General features: G+C 41.6%; 1 protein-coding gene across 3 annotated transcripts in view; it reads right to left on the reverse strand.

The window, feature by feature from the left end:
- Nucleotides 1-584: 584 nt before the first annotated feature.
- Nucleotides 585-17,525, reverse strand: part of dhx16 (DEAH (Asp-Glu-Ala-His) box polypeptide 16) — a 51,929-nt gene continuing 34,988 nt past the window's right edge. For all 3 annotated transcript variants that reach the window (XM_080850824.1, XM_080850823.1, XM_080850825.1), the window contains exons 14-21: nt 10,146-10,286; nt 9,655-9,817; nt 8,506-8,624; nt 7,935-8,002; nt 7,459-7,621; nt 6,366-6,527; nt 6,087-6,260; nt 585-1,078 (exon numbers count right to left, since the gene is read on the reverse strand). In XM_080850824.1, the coding sequence (XP_080706950.1) occupies nt 950-1,078; nt 6,087-6,260; nt 6,366-6,527; nt 7,459-7,621; nt 7,935-8,002; nt 8,506-8,624; nt 9,655-9,817; nt 10,146-10,286 (1,119 nt within the window). In that variant the 3' untranslated portion in view covers nt 585-949. The remainder of the gene's footprint in view (nt 1,079-6,086; nt 6,261-6,365; nt 6,528-7,458; nt 7,622-7,934; nt 8,003-8,505; nt 8,625-9,654; nt 9,818-10,145; nt 10,287-17,525) is intronic.

A 17,525-nucleotide genomic window follows, 5' to 3' on the forward strand; every position in this document is an offset into this window, starting at 1 on the left:
GTATCTTATTTTTCTGTCGATTAAAATCAACCCCAGATTCACCAAACATTATTAACTATCCAAATCTGCTCTACCCTGGCCTGCTGAATGATGAATGGCACTTGACCATAAATTGGAGGTGTGTCATAGGTAACACTCCCTTATCACTACAGGCAGGTGTTATGTTCTGGCACATACCCAACAATTGGAGAGATGCCACCAAAAAAAGGCTGCAAGAATTTAAGCAACAGTGAAATTGACACAATGTTAAATAAACTTCAAGTTAACGTGCATGTAAATTAGTACCAATTGTAAATTAATTGTAAATTAGTACCTGTTGTATTTGGCAGAAGATCATGGATCTACTTTTATATACTATGAAGTGAAAGGTCATTTAGACAAACAAAATTCTGATGGCCTCACTAATCTGATATCAAGTGTTTGCAGATTATGTGTGGCAAAGAGTGTAAATCTCAACATGTTCTTTGGATCAAACGGTGCCTCAATGCATAGTGGCGTTTATCTACCATGTTTTATTTCTTCATGATGACAAATGCTATTTCAAAACAATATCTTACTATCCAATGATCTGCTTCATGCCTAGATGGAAAGGAAATTTATTTATTTTTCATATAAAACAGCTAAAATACAAGACATACAAAACCAACTAAAGAATCTGAGCTAATGTGAACCACATAAGATCACAAAAGATCAACAGTTCCTATTTGTCACAGTACGTAAGAAATACAAAAAAAACATTTGTTTTGTGCCTTCAGCAGACATTACAAAATAATTTAACACACCTGACCAAGGTTTTTCCCCTGGTCATATGGTGATTATGAGAAAACTGTTGATAACTGCTGATCGATGATTCCCAGTCTGCGCTAGCTGTGAAAAGTTTTTGAGTGATGTGACTGGAAATGATATCACATATCGCTTCCACTTCTTCTGCACTCATGTGAGCCCCTGTTCAGCCCAGCTCCTCGAGTGCCTTCCCCTGCTTCCTTGGCATCTTCTTACTGCTGCTGTCCTCCAGCTCCTTGTTCTTGTAGTAGTGAGGGGCCACCTCCAGCAGCCAGCTGCTGTCGATCTCAATCACCTGGGAGAGTTGAGGAAAGAGATCCAAACAGAAATGGATCAAAACAAAAAAGGATCAAAGCATGTTACTACAAAAAAACAAACTAGAAAGTGATTAATTTGAGTCAATCAAACTAGAAAGTTTTATCTTCATACATATGCAAATTCATATTTGCATGGTAACCAAGTCTTAAGGAATGCAGGTGTACATTTGATTAACTTGAATTCAAACTGTAATTTGTAAATACAAATTCCCAGTAAGTGATTATTATCCTTAAACTACTTTGAAAATCACATCCACTTCCTTCAAGAAATGCATACAGTTATACAGAGTGGCTTGAAAAATAATTCAACCCCACATTTTCTCGTATACAAAAGATACTTCTCCATATTATCTACTAACATCAAAAACCTTGGTGTAACTATCAACCAAGACCTCCTACTTTGACTCACACTTGATCTCAAAGACATAATTTTTTTCATTTACGCAATATTGACATTAGAAAGGTCCTATCCCTCCAAGATGCAGAAAAACTAATCCACGCATTTATTACTTCCCGCCTCGATTACTGTAATGCTCTCCTGTCCGGATGCAGCGTCAACACAATAAAGAGCCTCCAACTTATACAGAATGCTGCTGCTCGTACACTCACCAGAACTGAAAAATATGTACTCGCCTCTTTGCATTTGGCTCCCTGTCAAAAGTAGAATCAATTTCAAAGTACTCCTGCTAAAATATAAAGCCCTAAAACTACCTCAAGGAACTAGTCATCCCCTATTCCCCTTCAAGGCTGCTCCATTCCCAGGGTGCAGGCTTCCTGGTAATTCCAAGAATATCAAAAACCACAATAGGAGGCAGAGCCTTTAGCTACCAAGCCCCCCTCCTCTGGAACAACCTCCCTGCCTCCATCCGAGATGCAGACACTGTGCCTATATTCAAATCAAAACTAAAGACATTCCTCTTTAGTGCATCCTATAGGCAAAACTAATTGCGTCGACAAACCCATCACCTGCTGTGCCAGCCACCCAGACATAACCGAACACAAGCCATATGGGCACTGCTGCCCTGCAACCCTAACTAAGCTTACGACTAAAATCTCCACATATACCAAACCAAACTAAATGCTCAATGCCAGCAAAACTCAAAATCTAAAGACATGCAATACCCCCCTCAGCAACAAAACTGGGATTTAGACAGCGTACGCTGTACCGTGGCCAGGAGCCGACTCAATCACTCATGAGCCAGCTTGTTGTGGAAAAAGAAAGGTGTGCTGAGAGCTTCTTTTTGGTGTGGTTTGGGCTGATTGACTCGTTGCTTCCTGTACAGCATACGGCGCGTGTTGAAACTGTCACCAGCCAATTGGGCACTGCTGTATACCCTGCGACCCTAAAGCTTACGACTGATATCTCCATAAGTACACTACCAAACTAAATGACAAATGCCAGCATTACTTAACATATCTTCTCCCTTTCTCTTTCTCTCTCTCTCCTTCCATATCATATTACTTATGCCTATAATAACACTGATAAAATAGCCATATTGCCTACTGTTAAATCTACTACCCAAATGTATCTCCCTATCTGTTTCTGAAATTGATGTCTACTCTACTAACATAAATTTCTCTCTCCCTTATAGCATGTTCCAATCGCTGATGGAAGTGGAAATATTGCTCCTCACCCCCACCACTCCTCATCTACGCACATGGACAGCTGAACTCTACCCACTCACTTTCTTCCTTTTCTTTACCTTTTCTTTCCCTACTAATCACGACTATCTCCGCCATGGGACGCTGCTGTAGTCTCTCCACCTGGTCTACCTGGAGAAACCCTCGGCCAATTGCACCCACCGCCACTGCATTGCCGTACACTTACTCTACCCAATACCCTATGCTAGCATTTACAGTGGGGAAAATAAGTATTTGAACCCCGGCCGACTTCGCAAGTTTGGCCACTTGCAAAGGAATGTGTGATCTAGAATTTTAATGGTAGGTGTATTTTAACAGTGAGAAACAGAATATCAACAAAAAAATCCAGAAAACTGCATTTTATAAGATTTATGACTTTATTTGCATTTGATGCAAAAAATAAGTATTTGAACCCCCAAGCAAACAGCAAGAATTCTGGCTCCCAATGGCCAGTTATGTGCCCAAAAAGCACACAGATTAGTCCTCATTAGGTCTAACAAGGTACACCTGATCTCAACTGGTGACCTGTATAAAAGAGACCTGTCCAAAGAATCATACTTCACACCTTCAACCTCACCACCATGGGCAAGACCAAAGAGCTGTCCAAGGACGTCTGAGATAAGATTGTAGACCTGCACAAGGCTGGAATGGGCTACAAAACCACCGGCAAGCAGCTTGGTGAGAAGCAGATAACTATTGGTGCGATTATTCATAAATGGAAGCAACACCAAACAACTGTCACCCGTTCTAGGTCTGGGGCTCCATGCAAGATATCCCCTCGTGCGGAATCAGTAATCAGTGATCTGCCAAGGGTACAGGACGACTCCACCGCATCAAGGGGACTATGGATGGGGCCATGTAACGTGGAATATTGGGCTTGAACCTCATTCCCTCATTCCCTCCCATTGAAAACACAACCTTAAAGATTTGGAGAGGATCTGGAAAGAGGAGTGGACCAAAATCCCTCCTGAGATGTTTGTAAACCTGGTGACCAACTACAAGAAACGTCTGACGTCTGTGCTTGCCAATAAGGGTTATTCCACCAAGTACTAAGTCATTTTTGTCAGTCAGTTTTGGGGGTTCAAATACTTATTTTTTGCATCAAATGCAAATAAAGTCATAAATGTTATAACATGCATTTTTCTGGATTTTTTTGTTGATATTCTGTTTCTCACTGTTAATATACACCTACCATTACAATTATAGATCACACATTTCTTTGCAAGTGGCCAAACTTGTGAAATCGCAAGGGGTTCAAATACTTATTTTCCCCACTGTATATACAATATACATTATTGCCACCACTGAAATGTTTCTCTGTCCCTACATCCCTTACCCCTGTAACAGTTACCCTATTAGTACAGTAAACTGGTCTTGCCTGTATCATGTATTTACCACCGGATGTCTGTATACATACTATGTCCAGCGACCAAATGCTGGCTGTGTACAACCCCTGTTGCTTCCTTTCCCCTTCTGCCACACAACCCTCCCCCTTCCCACCTTCCTATTTCCACCCGGCCGACCCCAAGCAGATGGGTCCCCCCTTATGTGCCGTGGTTCTGCTTAAGGTTTCTGCCTGCCTAACAGGGAGTTTTTTCTTGCCCCTGTTGCCATTGTGCATGCACTAAGGGGGTTTAGGCTCTGGGCTCTGTTAAGCGCCTAGAGGCAATTGTATTGTTATGGCGCTATACAAATAAAATGTAATTGAATTAAATTGAATTTAATATTTTCAAAATTAGTATTGTCATTGTGAACACCTAAAACCTAAATAAGTTATTTTCAACTAAAATGAACAATAAATGAATGACTAACCCCTATACATTTATACTTGTTTAAAATGCTGCTGAATGTTTCACTGGTTTGAATGGGCCACCCTTACGTTTGGAGGGCTGCTATTTCTTTAGAAGGGCCGCTACAAAAATGAATGGCCGTTGCCATTGGCAACAGGTTTTGTGCTTCTGATTCACATCTTTTATATCATTTTGCATGTAGTCTATTCACTTATCGTACAGGACCTATACATTATCCCTTACAGAGTTGATGCCATAACAGCCTTAAGTCTTTTGAAGCAAACCTTTATCAGTTTTGCATAGTGTTCTGCAGTGTTTTTCCCCATTATTATAAAAGACAGAAAGCAAATTTGGAATGTTATTTTATTTCCAAAAAGCGTGTCAATTAAGTGCTTAGTCAGAAACTCCTCTGGGCTTTAAGCCCATACACAAAGTTTTACTTTACTGAAAAAGGTTTTCTTGTGATGGTGTGTGGAATTGATTTCCATTTATTCTCCCTTCAATTCTAAAATGTTTCTCAGTTCCTGCAGATGAGAAATATCCCCACAGCCTGATGTTACCACAGCCATATTTCAGGACTGGTAGTGATAGTGTTTTAGGCATTACCGGTGTTAGATCTGCGCCTCGTGTAACGTTTGGAAGATTGGCCATAGAGCTCCGTTTGATCTGGTATGACTCAAATATTTTTCCCATATAACCATTAGCAGTGTCTATTCATGCTTTAATGTGGCTCTTCTAAAACAAAGGTTCTTTTTGCCACCTTTGCGGACCTGATCTCGTCTGACATCTGGGTGGGCAAGTTCAAATCACTGAACGATCAGCTGGAAGGAAACGCATGTCAGCGAGCACAGCTTGCGAGCGAACACAAGTGGACTGACATGGGAAAACTTCCATCCGAAGACGAACTGATTCTAAAAAAAAACTTGAAATGAACTGCCCATTAGGCTACATATCGCTCATGGCAACGTGTTAGTATTAATGTGTTAACCATGTTCGGTTCCACTTATGCATGTGAGAAATCTTTCCCACATATGAAAAATATAAAGACGAACCTGCGCCCATATTTAAATCATGAAAGCCTCAATGCTTGCATGAAGCTTCACCTCACTAAATATGAGCTAGACTACAAGGCCATCAGCAAGTCTATGCAGCACCAGAGGTCGCATTAATCTCTGGTAGGCCTAATGTTCAATTTCGAGTGTTGTGTTGTTAACGTTGTTAAATTCATGTCATTGTTACATTGTAACGTTGTTAACTTCTATCATTTCCCATTGCCATTTACATTTCAAGTTACTAGTCTCATACATTTTAAAACTAGTAGAACATGTATTTAAAAAACTAAAAAAACTTTTTCTTGTAACCGTCTTTTTGTGGCTCTTCTGAGATAAAAAAAAATAATGAAAATGGTAAAAGTGGCTCTCCAGGCAAAAAAGGTTCCCGACCCCTGATCTAGGTGAACACGCATGACAAAACCAATGGAAATGCATAGCACACATCAATAAAACACAGCAGAAATGGACAAATGCATAATAAAGAAAAACAGTAAGATACGCACCTGTCTCATGAACTCTTTTGTGGTGAAGACAAGTTCATGGTAGATGAGCCAGCGTGGCTGTTCCTCAAACAAGGAGCTATTGGGGTGAACGTAGACCGTCTGCTGATGCTTAACTGTCTTGTAGCCGCCCTTGCTAAGTCGTGCTGTGTGGTAGAAGTAACCCGCTGTCACAGCCTGCCACAGGGAGAGGACACAGAACCCAAATTAATGCATTACAAACTGCTGTGAACCTATTGTGCATACGAGTATATGTGCATAGGAACACAAGCACATCTGCACCTTGCGGATTGGTCCATAGTCTCCATCGGAACTGCAAACCTCCACCTCTATCCTGTCCATCAGACCTTCCAGCTGTTCACGGACGTCTCGCGCGCGCTTCATGGAACGGAACTGGATAAAGTTCTCATAACACCACTGAGTGGAATAACCACTCTCCACCCACTGCAGGGCCACAGAGAACAGAGTCGTTACCATTATGTTTGTCACGGCACAAGAAAAGCTCTTATTGAAGAACTATATATCTCTGCCATAGCCCTGCCTCTCTCAGTTTGCACACAGTTAAAGTTGACATCAGTGGCACATCAGTTCTTGTACACTGAACTACCGCTCTTAAATGCCACTTTATTGGGCGAGGTTTCGGTCATTCATATTTTAAGAGAATATTTAATGAAGTATGATGACAGTTTTATTTTAGATACAAATTATAATTACATATAAATGAACGCTGACTTGTATGTTTGTGCACCACTCTGCGGCAGCCATATTGGTTGAATATAGTGGCCGGGCTGTGTTGTGGGAATAGTTTTTATTTCTCCCACTGCACGCTTTTGATGTGGAGCTAGCATCAATGTTTTGGGCGGTATTGGTAGTTGGATGTTAGGTTTGTAGCCTCATCTTGCAAGTTTGAGATGGAGAATTCCAGAACTTCAGAAACGCTTGTGCAAAAAAATCCCTGAAGGTAACTGGTAAAATATTTGTACCCATAACTGTAAGAGCAAACTGGTCATTCAACTATAATATACAAAAGAAAAAAACATTGTGTGTGACCGAGGCAAAGCAAAGTTCTAAGGTAGCTGGAGAGACAGAGACAGCAGTCTACCTTTCAATTTAAATTTGAAACTAGAGTGATTAAGAATAACAATAATGGAAATACAAATAGATCTATGAACAATTCCTGCCCAATGCATGAGATCAGGACAGCGGTGATATTTAGAAACATGTAGGATTGTTATACCGCCAAATAAAGTGTGAATTAACAACGACACCAGAGTTAATAATGGTGGCATTTACAGGAGCCACACTCTGAAAAGATTTAATGTAATTGTATAATGCCTGTCATTATTGTTATGACATCCCAATCATACCCACTCACCTGAGTGTAGACATTAAGCAGCACCATATGGTCTCCACCTGGTACTACAAAGTTCTGGCGTGCATTATCGGCATGAACCACTTTGTCTTTGGGCCGATAGAAGATAGAGTTATTGACCGAGAGCATAGCAGCAATGGTCAGTACCTCTTCTGAACACTTATACCTGGGGAAACAACAGACTTTGTAAACACAATGTTACACGACAGAGCCCAGTTTATAATCTTTGTAAAAAAGAAAGGTGTTAATTTTCTAGCAAACATGCATTTCTCAACGAGCCTTTGTTTCATGCCTCATGGAACAGCCAAAAGACACTTCTGTTCGTACTCACTGTTCAAAGGCCAAAAGACACTTCTGTTCTTACTCACTGTTCAGAGGCCAAAAGACACTTCTGTTCTTACTCACTGTTCAGAGGCCAAAAGACACTTCTGTTCGTACTGACTGTTCAGAGGCCAAAAGACACTTCTGTTCGTACTCACTGTTCAGAGGCCAAGATCATTTTGCTCAGCATGGGGTCCACTGGGAGCTCAGCCATTCTCCTGCCGAGCTGGGAGGAAAGAATGGGACTAGTTAAGCTCTGAACTCAAGTGGAATTCACCTACTCACCTACTCGAGCGGCTGCTGGTGTCAGTGACATTTCTCAAAATACAGTTTTTAAGGCAATTAAAGGGATGGACATTTCTTTTTGAATGTGGTCCATTACCAACAATGTGTTTGGGGCTGCGTGTGTGTCTTTAAGTGTTCTTGTACCTTGGTGAGCTCTCCAAGATGGACATGTTAGTCCTTAAGTGTTCTTGTACCTTGGTGAGCTCTCCAAGATGGACATGTTTGTCCTTAAGTGTTCTTGTACCTTGGTGAGCTCTCCAAGATGGACATGTTTGTCCTTAAGTGTTCTTGTACCTTGGTGAGCTCTCCAAGATGGACATGTTTGTCCTTAAGTGTTCTTGTACCTTGGTGAGCTCTCCGAGATGGACATGTTTGTCCTTAAGTGTTCTTGTACCTTGGTGAGCTCTCCAAGATGGACATGTTTGTCCTTAAGTGTTCTTGTACCTTGGTGAGCTCTCCGAGATGGTTGAGGGCCCCCAGAGCGTAGAGCTGCTCCAGAGCCAAAACAAGAGTCTCATGAGGAGGAGGGTCCATGAAGTCAAAGTGGATCAGGTCATTAATTCCTAATGAAAAAGAGGACAAATTCTTCTGCTAAGAAGAAAAGCAAGTTGAAGACATTGCCTCTGCTGCAATGTAACTAAATCAAGAAAAAAATAAAAATAACAAGCAATAACAGCAAGCGAAGCTGCTGGATCCCTACTGCATTTGTTCTTATTCATCTTTTGCTCCTGTGAAATGCAAAAGGCAGTCCAAACCATAAATTGCACATACACCAAGGTTTGACCATAGATTCCAAATTGGTGAAATGACTTGTGCAACTGAAGTTATCTATTATTACATATTGTATGTGTTTATTTATTATTACATATTTTGCCTGTAGGGGGCGCTATAATAAACAAGTGTAGGTTTTCACTGGTATCATGGGAACCGTATGGGTTAGAACAAAAACGTGTTTTCGCTGATATCACGGGAATCGTATGGGTAAGAACAAAAACGTGTTTTCACTGATATCACTGGAACCGTATGGGTTAGAACAAAAACATGTTTTCTCTGAATCTTTGAAAGCTATCAAACTCATTCCAATCAATTTCTGCCAGACAAATTTTCTCCGGAATCAATTGGGACTACGCCTACCAGTTTCTGCCCCTGAAATTTCACAACATTTCAATTTCATTAAAAAGGAAGGGAATACAAACTAAATCTAAAGTCCTTCAAGTGTTTTATCACAAAATGTATCTCCAGACCATCCAGATTAAAAATGAACCAGCATCATAAATTGTCCATGTCAATGTCATGGCAATGTCTTGTAAAGGTTTGAATATAACCAAACCTAACACACAATCTTTTGATGCACACCAAATCTCATGGTAAACAATACCCTGGCATCTCCTAAAGTGACAATTTCTTTTTTTCACCTATTGAAGCTTAATTCTTCAATCTTTTGCCACTTTGCACATGCTGGTTGGGCCCTGTTGATAGCTGCTAGCAGTTTTATTGGGTAATTATAACTGCAGTATACAATGCTGGCATTGTTTTTTCATTTAAATTTGAGTACAATACTGTAATATTACATAGCTGCTATGATGATCTCACCCAAGCTCTTGAGCAGCAACACCACATTGCCGAGATTAGTCCTTTGAATCTCTGGGATGGTTGATTCCTCCATCTCATGCTTGAAGGCCCAGGCTGTGTAGAGACGGAAGCATTTGCCAGCAGCCACTCTGCCTGCTCTTCCTGCCCGCTGGTTGGCTGAAGCCTACAGTGGTAGATTACTACTGAGAATTCAATCAGGATATTTAAATGCTCACAAATAACTAGCAAATCTGGTTCAAATCTGATTCCTTGTTTCATCAATTTTATAGTTTGTCTTCAGATTTGATTCCAATCAACTACAATCACTTCTTTCCTTGATCTTGTTCATAAAGTCAACCAGTTTGACCATTTTTACCTCCATTCAAAAATGCATTTTAAACTTAAACATAACCACATGTACACATTTTAAGTCTTTTGAAAAGTTGCCATGGGAGTTTCATTAAAATAAATTGCCATCCCATTTAAGTTTAAGTAAATAAAGGTTTGTTTACCCGCGAACACGGTGTGACGATGAGGGACTCCATGCCAGTGCGAGCGTTATAGCTCTTCTGCTTACAGAAGCCTGGGTCAATGACATAGATGATGCCATCAATAGTGAGAGAAGTCTCTGCAATGTTGGTGGCTACCACAACCTACGAGATAAAAAGACAAACAGACGCAGTGCACATGCTCAGAAGTGTGGCTTCAAGTGATTGGTTGAGCCGCAGGTCGGGCGTAATAGAAAAGACTGCAGGTTTGGATGGGTCAAAAAAGCTACTAAGGAGAAGAATGAAGTCTGCACTAGGTTGGGCTAGGCTATGCATTAGGTTAGTAAGCTTTCAATCTCTCTGATTCCCTCCAACACACACACACTTCTACACACACCAGAAGGTCAATGATCTACATTACCAAACTATAAAGTAGCCCATCCCACATCTCTACACCCGATACGCTATGTTCAAGAAACTTAGGCTGTAATTTATGATATGATTTATAATGACAACCCATCTTAATATAGTACAGCCGATCAGCAGCCTCATCATCAGTCTTTGAATCATAGTTTTGGTCAGTGCAGTTCTTTGTTACAGAGGGTTGATATTTCCCCTTAAGTGGTATCTGCAGCTTTTAGTTTTGATCAGACCGTCAGAAAAAAGGTAGCTACCACTGTCTTGACTACTGTGAGATAATGTAGGCTAATATTGTGCTTAAGTTCACTGTTGCCAGAGATGTGAAGGATACAGACTGTTAGTGCGCACATGAGAAACACAGTTTGGGTCCTAAATCAATGGTTACTTATTGTGCTACTTTACAACAATACAAAAAAAATCATAATTTGGAACAATCTGTCTGTTTATTTAAAAGCCCTAGACCAGGGGTAGGCAATTAAACTCCTAATGGGTCCAGTTTCAAAATAATTCCTCAAGCTTGGGTCCGGGGGTCTATCACACATTTTTTATGACCGTTGTTTTCACTGATATAGGACTGCATGTGTTTTATGTATGTGGGTAAAATGGGTACCATTCTCATTTGGGAGTACCAGATTAGGTAGGTATCTTACCCAGTGAGCAGGCGCCGGGTGAATGTGGGTGCAATTGTGTATGAATTGGGATATTGTCTTCACGAGGGCCACCAAGACACACTGGTGCTGTCCTTGCAACAGCAACAATATGTTGGTAATCTCACCCGATTGGACAGGGATCAACCATTCAACACAAAGGCAGATCAATTAAGTTGATAATCCACAAATCAGTCTCGTTAAATATATCAGTCTCATAAAATATATTATACTAATCAATTTGGAACTCGGATTTATAATTAAATTAATAACTACAAACAAAGTTACCTTATCAATAGTATGGTTGAAGGTCATTGGAGTTCTGAATAGAAGAGGTTGACAACGTCCATTCTTGTGTAACATTAAATAAACCAGCGTATATAAATCAAAGTATTTATTACACAATGATAAAGAAATAACACACAATATGTAATCTAGCTAAATGTACCTAACTAATGAATTGAAAAGGTATATGTATGTGTAAGGGAGAGGGAGTGTGCGAGCGAGCTGGTAAGCTCAGAGTTGCGCTTTTAGGAGCGCGCCTGAAAGTATGTGTGTGTGTGTCCCTTTGTCCTGACCACCGCAGTTCCGCGTGCATGTGTGCACGTTCGTGAACATAAATGTGTGGTGAAAGAGTACGAGCCTATGTATGCACCGGGAAGTTCGAGTTTGTGAGCTTCGCGTGTGTGGCTACATGAAGACCAATGTATTTGTAATCGTATGTGATTTAAGATGCCATGTTAGAATAAAGAGATGGTTAGTAATGCATGCAAGACTCGTGTGTCTGATAAGCTATCCTAACGATTTCCCTTGGATGGTGTGGCGAAGCCAACTACCAACTAACAATGAAAGTATATAACAGTTATGTTCGGTAAACAAAACAGATACAATACATGAACAATGGCATATGTAAACAGTCCTATGCTTAGCCAGGTTGTGAATAGCTATGATAGCTAACTGCCCAGTCGATGATTTTACCAGTCCTTTGGAAAAGTGTTGTGCTGGCGTATCCGACGCTGAGGAGGCAGAGAAGCGGTGATGCTGTCCGGAGATGGAGAAGTTGTCCTTGCTGTGATGTCGTCGGTATTACACTGCAGCTTAGATCGGAGGATTTTGATCGCTCGGAATGTTGCAGTTTCCGTGAGTTCTGTTGTGCTTTGTCCCGGTTGCAGAGATAGCTAGTTAGCAGGTCTAATGTTAGCTGCTTTGCTAAATTTACTTTGTCTCAGTTAGCGGGCAGTGTTTGGCTAACGAGAGATTGTCTTTGTTGAGAACAAAAGAGTAGGCCTTCACCAGTTGATGGTGGAAGGACGAAGACGCTCCTTGGGCGACGCCAAGAGATAGAGAGGTGTGAGCTGGCCAACGCCAGAGTAGAGAGAGTTCGCAAAGAGAGAGAATGTATCATTTCAACGCAGTTTATAGTGAGAAAGTGCGTCACGGTTTTTAACACCTTGTTGGCAGCCAATGCCGTCTCATGAAATGCAGATAAGAGAGTTTAGGTGATAAGGGAACTGTGGGTAATGAAGTCTTTGGTTGGACTAGGTACCGACATCCCCCCTGTGGTCACTTGATAGCACCGGATGTGTGATCCAGTGAGCACAACTGTGCATAGTCCATGTGTGGAAAGAGTTCATTGGTGAGACAGTCAAAGTTGTAACATCAGAACTGGGCATTTGTTGATACTATCTATTCTGGCTTAGCAGGTACAAAGTCATCAAGTTACAAAGATAAAATCAAAATAAACAGTAATGACAATGACATAGCATACAACAAATAAACCAGTGGGTCGTCTACTCTTCAGGGTTAGTGAGAATAGGAAAAGTTAGTGATGTTAACTTGTTAGGCTGAGACGCAGAGATAGTGGCACCTGATACAATGATAAAACCATTTCTGGAGAATCCAAGAGTGTGTTTGTTGAATAACTCAATAGATTGGATGACAATACTGACTAGTAGATGACTAGTGGCTGACTAGTCTTGGCAGCCTTTGCTGTTTTTGTCCTTCAGGCATGTTCTGCTGCGGAAGGGTGTCATCATGTTATCAAAATCTTAAAGCTCAAATGGCTGTATCAAGGTTTAGTGTGTTGCAGTCTGGTAATGTCCTTAACTTGTGTTTGATGTGGACATGTGCCTTACTAGCTTTGTCTGCGATGTATGAAGCTAGTGTGCTACTGCGGTAGTTTAAATGAAATACCAGTTCAGAATAATGGAAGTTGCTGCTGTTGCTAACAAATCCAAGTTTGGCCTATACAACTACAAGAAAAGTGAGATCCCTGAGCAAGCATTTGTTTTACTGTCAGTGCAGGGTGGCTTGTGTTGTTTGGCTCAACAGACAGTTAGTGATGAACTCTGAAGTTCATGCGCTTGGAGTGTCGTCTGACTCGTGGCTCAGGGCTGTTACGCTCGGGGTAACCATAGTCAGAGGGACAGTCAGAGGCACTATCACTGTCTGTAGCCTTGCGGCCATGGTCTGAGTGTCGGTCAGTGTACCGGTAGTCATCGTCGGTCGAATCTAGGGGCAGGTCATGTTTCTGGGCCATGATTTCGGAATATGGCCTTCTGCTGCTTCTAGGGGATGTATTTCCATTACGACGCTGATGATGGACATGGCGGTTACGCTCAGTGTCCCTATGAGGCCGTTTGTCACCCCCCTTTGGTCTGTTGTGAGGGTGAACTTGTGAGGCCGTGAATTTGTGAGACGCTTTAGTATCTGAGCAGGTAGGCTCAGTTGTTTTCCCCCTTTCTTTGGAATTGACAACAGTTTCCCAAGCCATCTGTGTCATCTTCCTGATCTCATTCATTGAGGGGTTACCTTCATGCGTCATTAGGGAAACGTGAGTGCGCACACATGGGTGTAGGTTGCGCAAGAACAGAGACTTGAAGGTGGAACTCTCTTCTAAGCCTGGTGCATTCTTGCCCTGGAAGTATGCATGTCTCAAACGTTTATAAAAATCCCTAGGGTGTTCTCGACGGGTGTGTTTGACTTGGGAGGCAGCAACCAATGATGCAATCTCGTCAACAGGAGAAGAGTATTCTTCTTTTAAAGTATGACAGAGCTCGGCGTAATCATTTCTGATACGGGGAGGTTGTGCCTGAATAAACTTGTGGACTGCTTTAGAGCTGGTTTTCCACATGAGTTTAATTTTCTCCCTTTGGTTTGCATTGGGTAGGTCAGTCATGTTATTGTCTAGTTCCCTAAAGTAATCGTCAATGTGTTGATCACGGTGGTCGGGGTCAAACATTTTAATGTCCTTAGCTATGAGCTCAAGCGCTTCTAGACGGGGACTCTGTAGGGTCTTTTCTGAAGAAGGCGAGACTAATCTAGCATGGGAACGGACATGTCTATCACATTCTAATGTGCTTCTCTCTTGGTGAGAGGCAGATGCTGGACAGCGGTACTCACTCTCGTGGATGTATGGAGAGGAGGCTGAACAGTCTGTACATGACCTAGTCCTGCCTTCGGAGGGAAGGGCACGGAAGAAAGTGTTATTTAACAGAGGCTGAGAAGAAGGATGCGCAGTATATCTACTAGGGAATAAACTACCTGTTTCTTCTGTATCTGTTAGGGGCAAATGGGAAGTCAGGCTGTTAACTCTGTCTCTCAGTGGAGGTTGAGGAGCTGACTTCATTCCCAAGGACTGATGGTCAGTTGGGAAGTGTTCCCATCTGAATGAAGGAGGGGTAGACCTTTCACCAAGGGAGGAGTGTGAATCAGAGTAACCAGATTCACATCGGCTGAACGACTGTGGTGGGGCAGGGTGTTCTGACCTAACCTTCAGTAGCTCCTCCTTGTGTGAACAGAGTTCTAACTCTGTTGAGTGTAGGTCTCCTAGGTAGCGCATAGCTTTCTTGTTAGCTGCCTGTACCTCTTGGAGGAGACTAGCATTCTGCGCTTCTAATGCTGCATTGCCCTGAAAGGCAAGGCTGGTTTGCCTGTGAAAGTTCAGTAGCAAGCACGTTAACAATGGGTCTTTGGATGCAGTCTGCGCATCATACCTGTTATTTAGTAGAGAGCAATGTTCCCTCTAAGCTGCGCGCGTGCGCGATCGCGCAGGCCAGTCGAAGAGGCCGCGCAATATATATTTCAGACCGCGCACATTTTTCAGACCGCATAAACAAAAAAAGTTTACGGTTAAAAAATCTGAGCATCAAAGGGGATGTAGGCTAGGTAATAATCATTTAAAATACTGACATGTCTGACAACCAAGCCGGATGTGCGTTTGAATGTTTACATAAAACATTTCCTTTAGCTCTCTTGCCGGTCTCTGCTCCAGCAGTTATAGGCTACCATGGCGAAAAGAAAGGCAGAGCAGGTGCCCCAGAAAAAGGTCTGCCTAACGTTTAAACATGAACGGCTAGATGAAATAGTCCAAACTGACTCAGGTAGGATAAAACTTTCAGACATATTTACATATGCTCGGAGGCAAACGCGAAAAGAGTTCGCTGGTGGGAAAACATGCAGTGAACAAAGGTGACATTATTCTGTTTGTCGTTAAAGTTTGTGAGCACTTGGATGCCCGCTTCCCTGAGCTGAGTGGGCTGCCTTTGAGCCTGACACGTTGGATCGTGCCGTTAGTAAATTTGATCATGGGCTGAATGACGTGACCAATCTGGCGAAAAGGTTCGAAGCGCTTCTGGAGGAAGCATAATATGCGGTCCCGGGACGCATTTGTCGAGTTCAAGTTCATGGTAATTGAAAAAGGTGGTCGCTGAAAAGTGAGCGTTTTCCAGATCTGGTACAACTTCGACATTTGTGGCACATTCCAGGCATCTAGCGCCGACTGTGAACGCGGTTTCAGTCTAATGAATGCCACTAAGACAAAATCGTGAGGCGAGAAGATTTGAGGTAGAAATTTCCAATATTTTCAATTAGACCTATTAGGCCCTATTCAAAGTGATCTTGATAACTGCAACAACATTTTGACATATGTTTAGGCAGAAAGGTGTGTCTTCAATAGGCCTGCAGACAAGATGAGCCAAACAGCCAGATAGGCCTAGCTCCCTCAATGTAATTCAAATGACATGTTTTGTAGCTTACCGTAGTTTGTTGTAAACCACTCCAGTTATTACATTTTTTTTTTTATAAAGGCTACCTTTAGGAAAAAATACACCATAATTACTATATTTATTGTAAAGCACTGCATTAGCATTTTTCTTTCAATGAAGTTCTACTTAAATGTTGTACCTGCTGAGAAATGACTAAACACCTTGGATACTTTTATTTTGTGTATATATATCATTATCATTCATAACCAGTGAACCAGTCATAACCTCCCTAAACCTTATTTATTTTCAACCAAAGATCCTTTAAGTTCAACTAAACTGACTGGTAAAAACCATCATTAAAATGTTCCAAAGTCCAGCCATTATAAAGGATATTGAATAAATATCAACCTTGTAGACATATTGATGTATTTGCTGTCATCTCTTTGGAAACCTATGGCTAACCAAGGCTCTTGGTCATTTCCGTAAGGTCGCGTGGTTTACGAATTGCTCACAGTGCTGAAATGTGCGCTCAGAATCAAAAATATTTGCTCAGTGCTGAAAAAAATTAGAGGGAACATTGGTAGAGAGTCTATCTCCTTCCTGCATTCACTAAAACTCAAACTGTTAATGAGTTCAGGGTAACCAGGTTTTAGGCTTTGTGCTACGGAAGAGATAAACTGATCTACACAGGGGTTATCCATTGTTATGTTTAGCTAGAGGGGTAAGCTAAAGTAATGTAAAATAGGGTAGGTTATGAATTTAACTTAGGTAATTGGCTATGGTGTTGCAGTGGCAGACACCTTGTAGTGTAACTTGGACAGTACACTAGCCTAACCTAGAAGTGTAGTTACCTACGCTATGAGGAGTAGCTTCCTGTGAATGAGGTGTAGCTACAGCACCATCTAGTGGGTCTAGTGGGCGTAAAAGTTTGGGCACACTAACTGAGATGCAGGGCAGTTACAGTTAGGGTCAATCACAGTTACCTAAATTCAAGCTGGAACACGTGGTGGTAACAGCTAGGTACACAAGTGTTTCACAGGGCCGGTAGCTCGCTGTGGCTCTCTCTCAGTCTCTATTCCTTTCACTGACTGGAATGCGTGGCAGTAACAGTCAGGTACAAGCTCTCTTTCACAGGGCCGGTGGCACGCTGTGAATTAATTAAAAATAAGGGAAACAGTTTGATTAAGCACAGTTACTTCTGACAGCTTGACAATGTTGCATTGAATACGTGGTATTCAAATGCTGGACAGAAATTCACAATTCCTACAGAGTAGGTTTAACCTGAATGGCTAGCAGCAATAGCAAGTTCTAAGATTTCCAAGGTTTGGAAAAGGTGATAATTCACTAATAAA

Source organism: Sprattus sprattus (genome assembly GCF_963457725.1).
Source record: "Sprattus sprattus genome assembly, chromosome: 14".
NCBI lineage: Eukaryota > Metazoa > Chordata > Actinopteri > Clupeiformes > Clupeidae > Sprattus > Sprattus sprattus.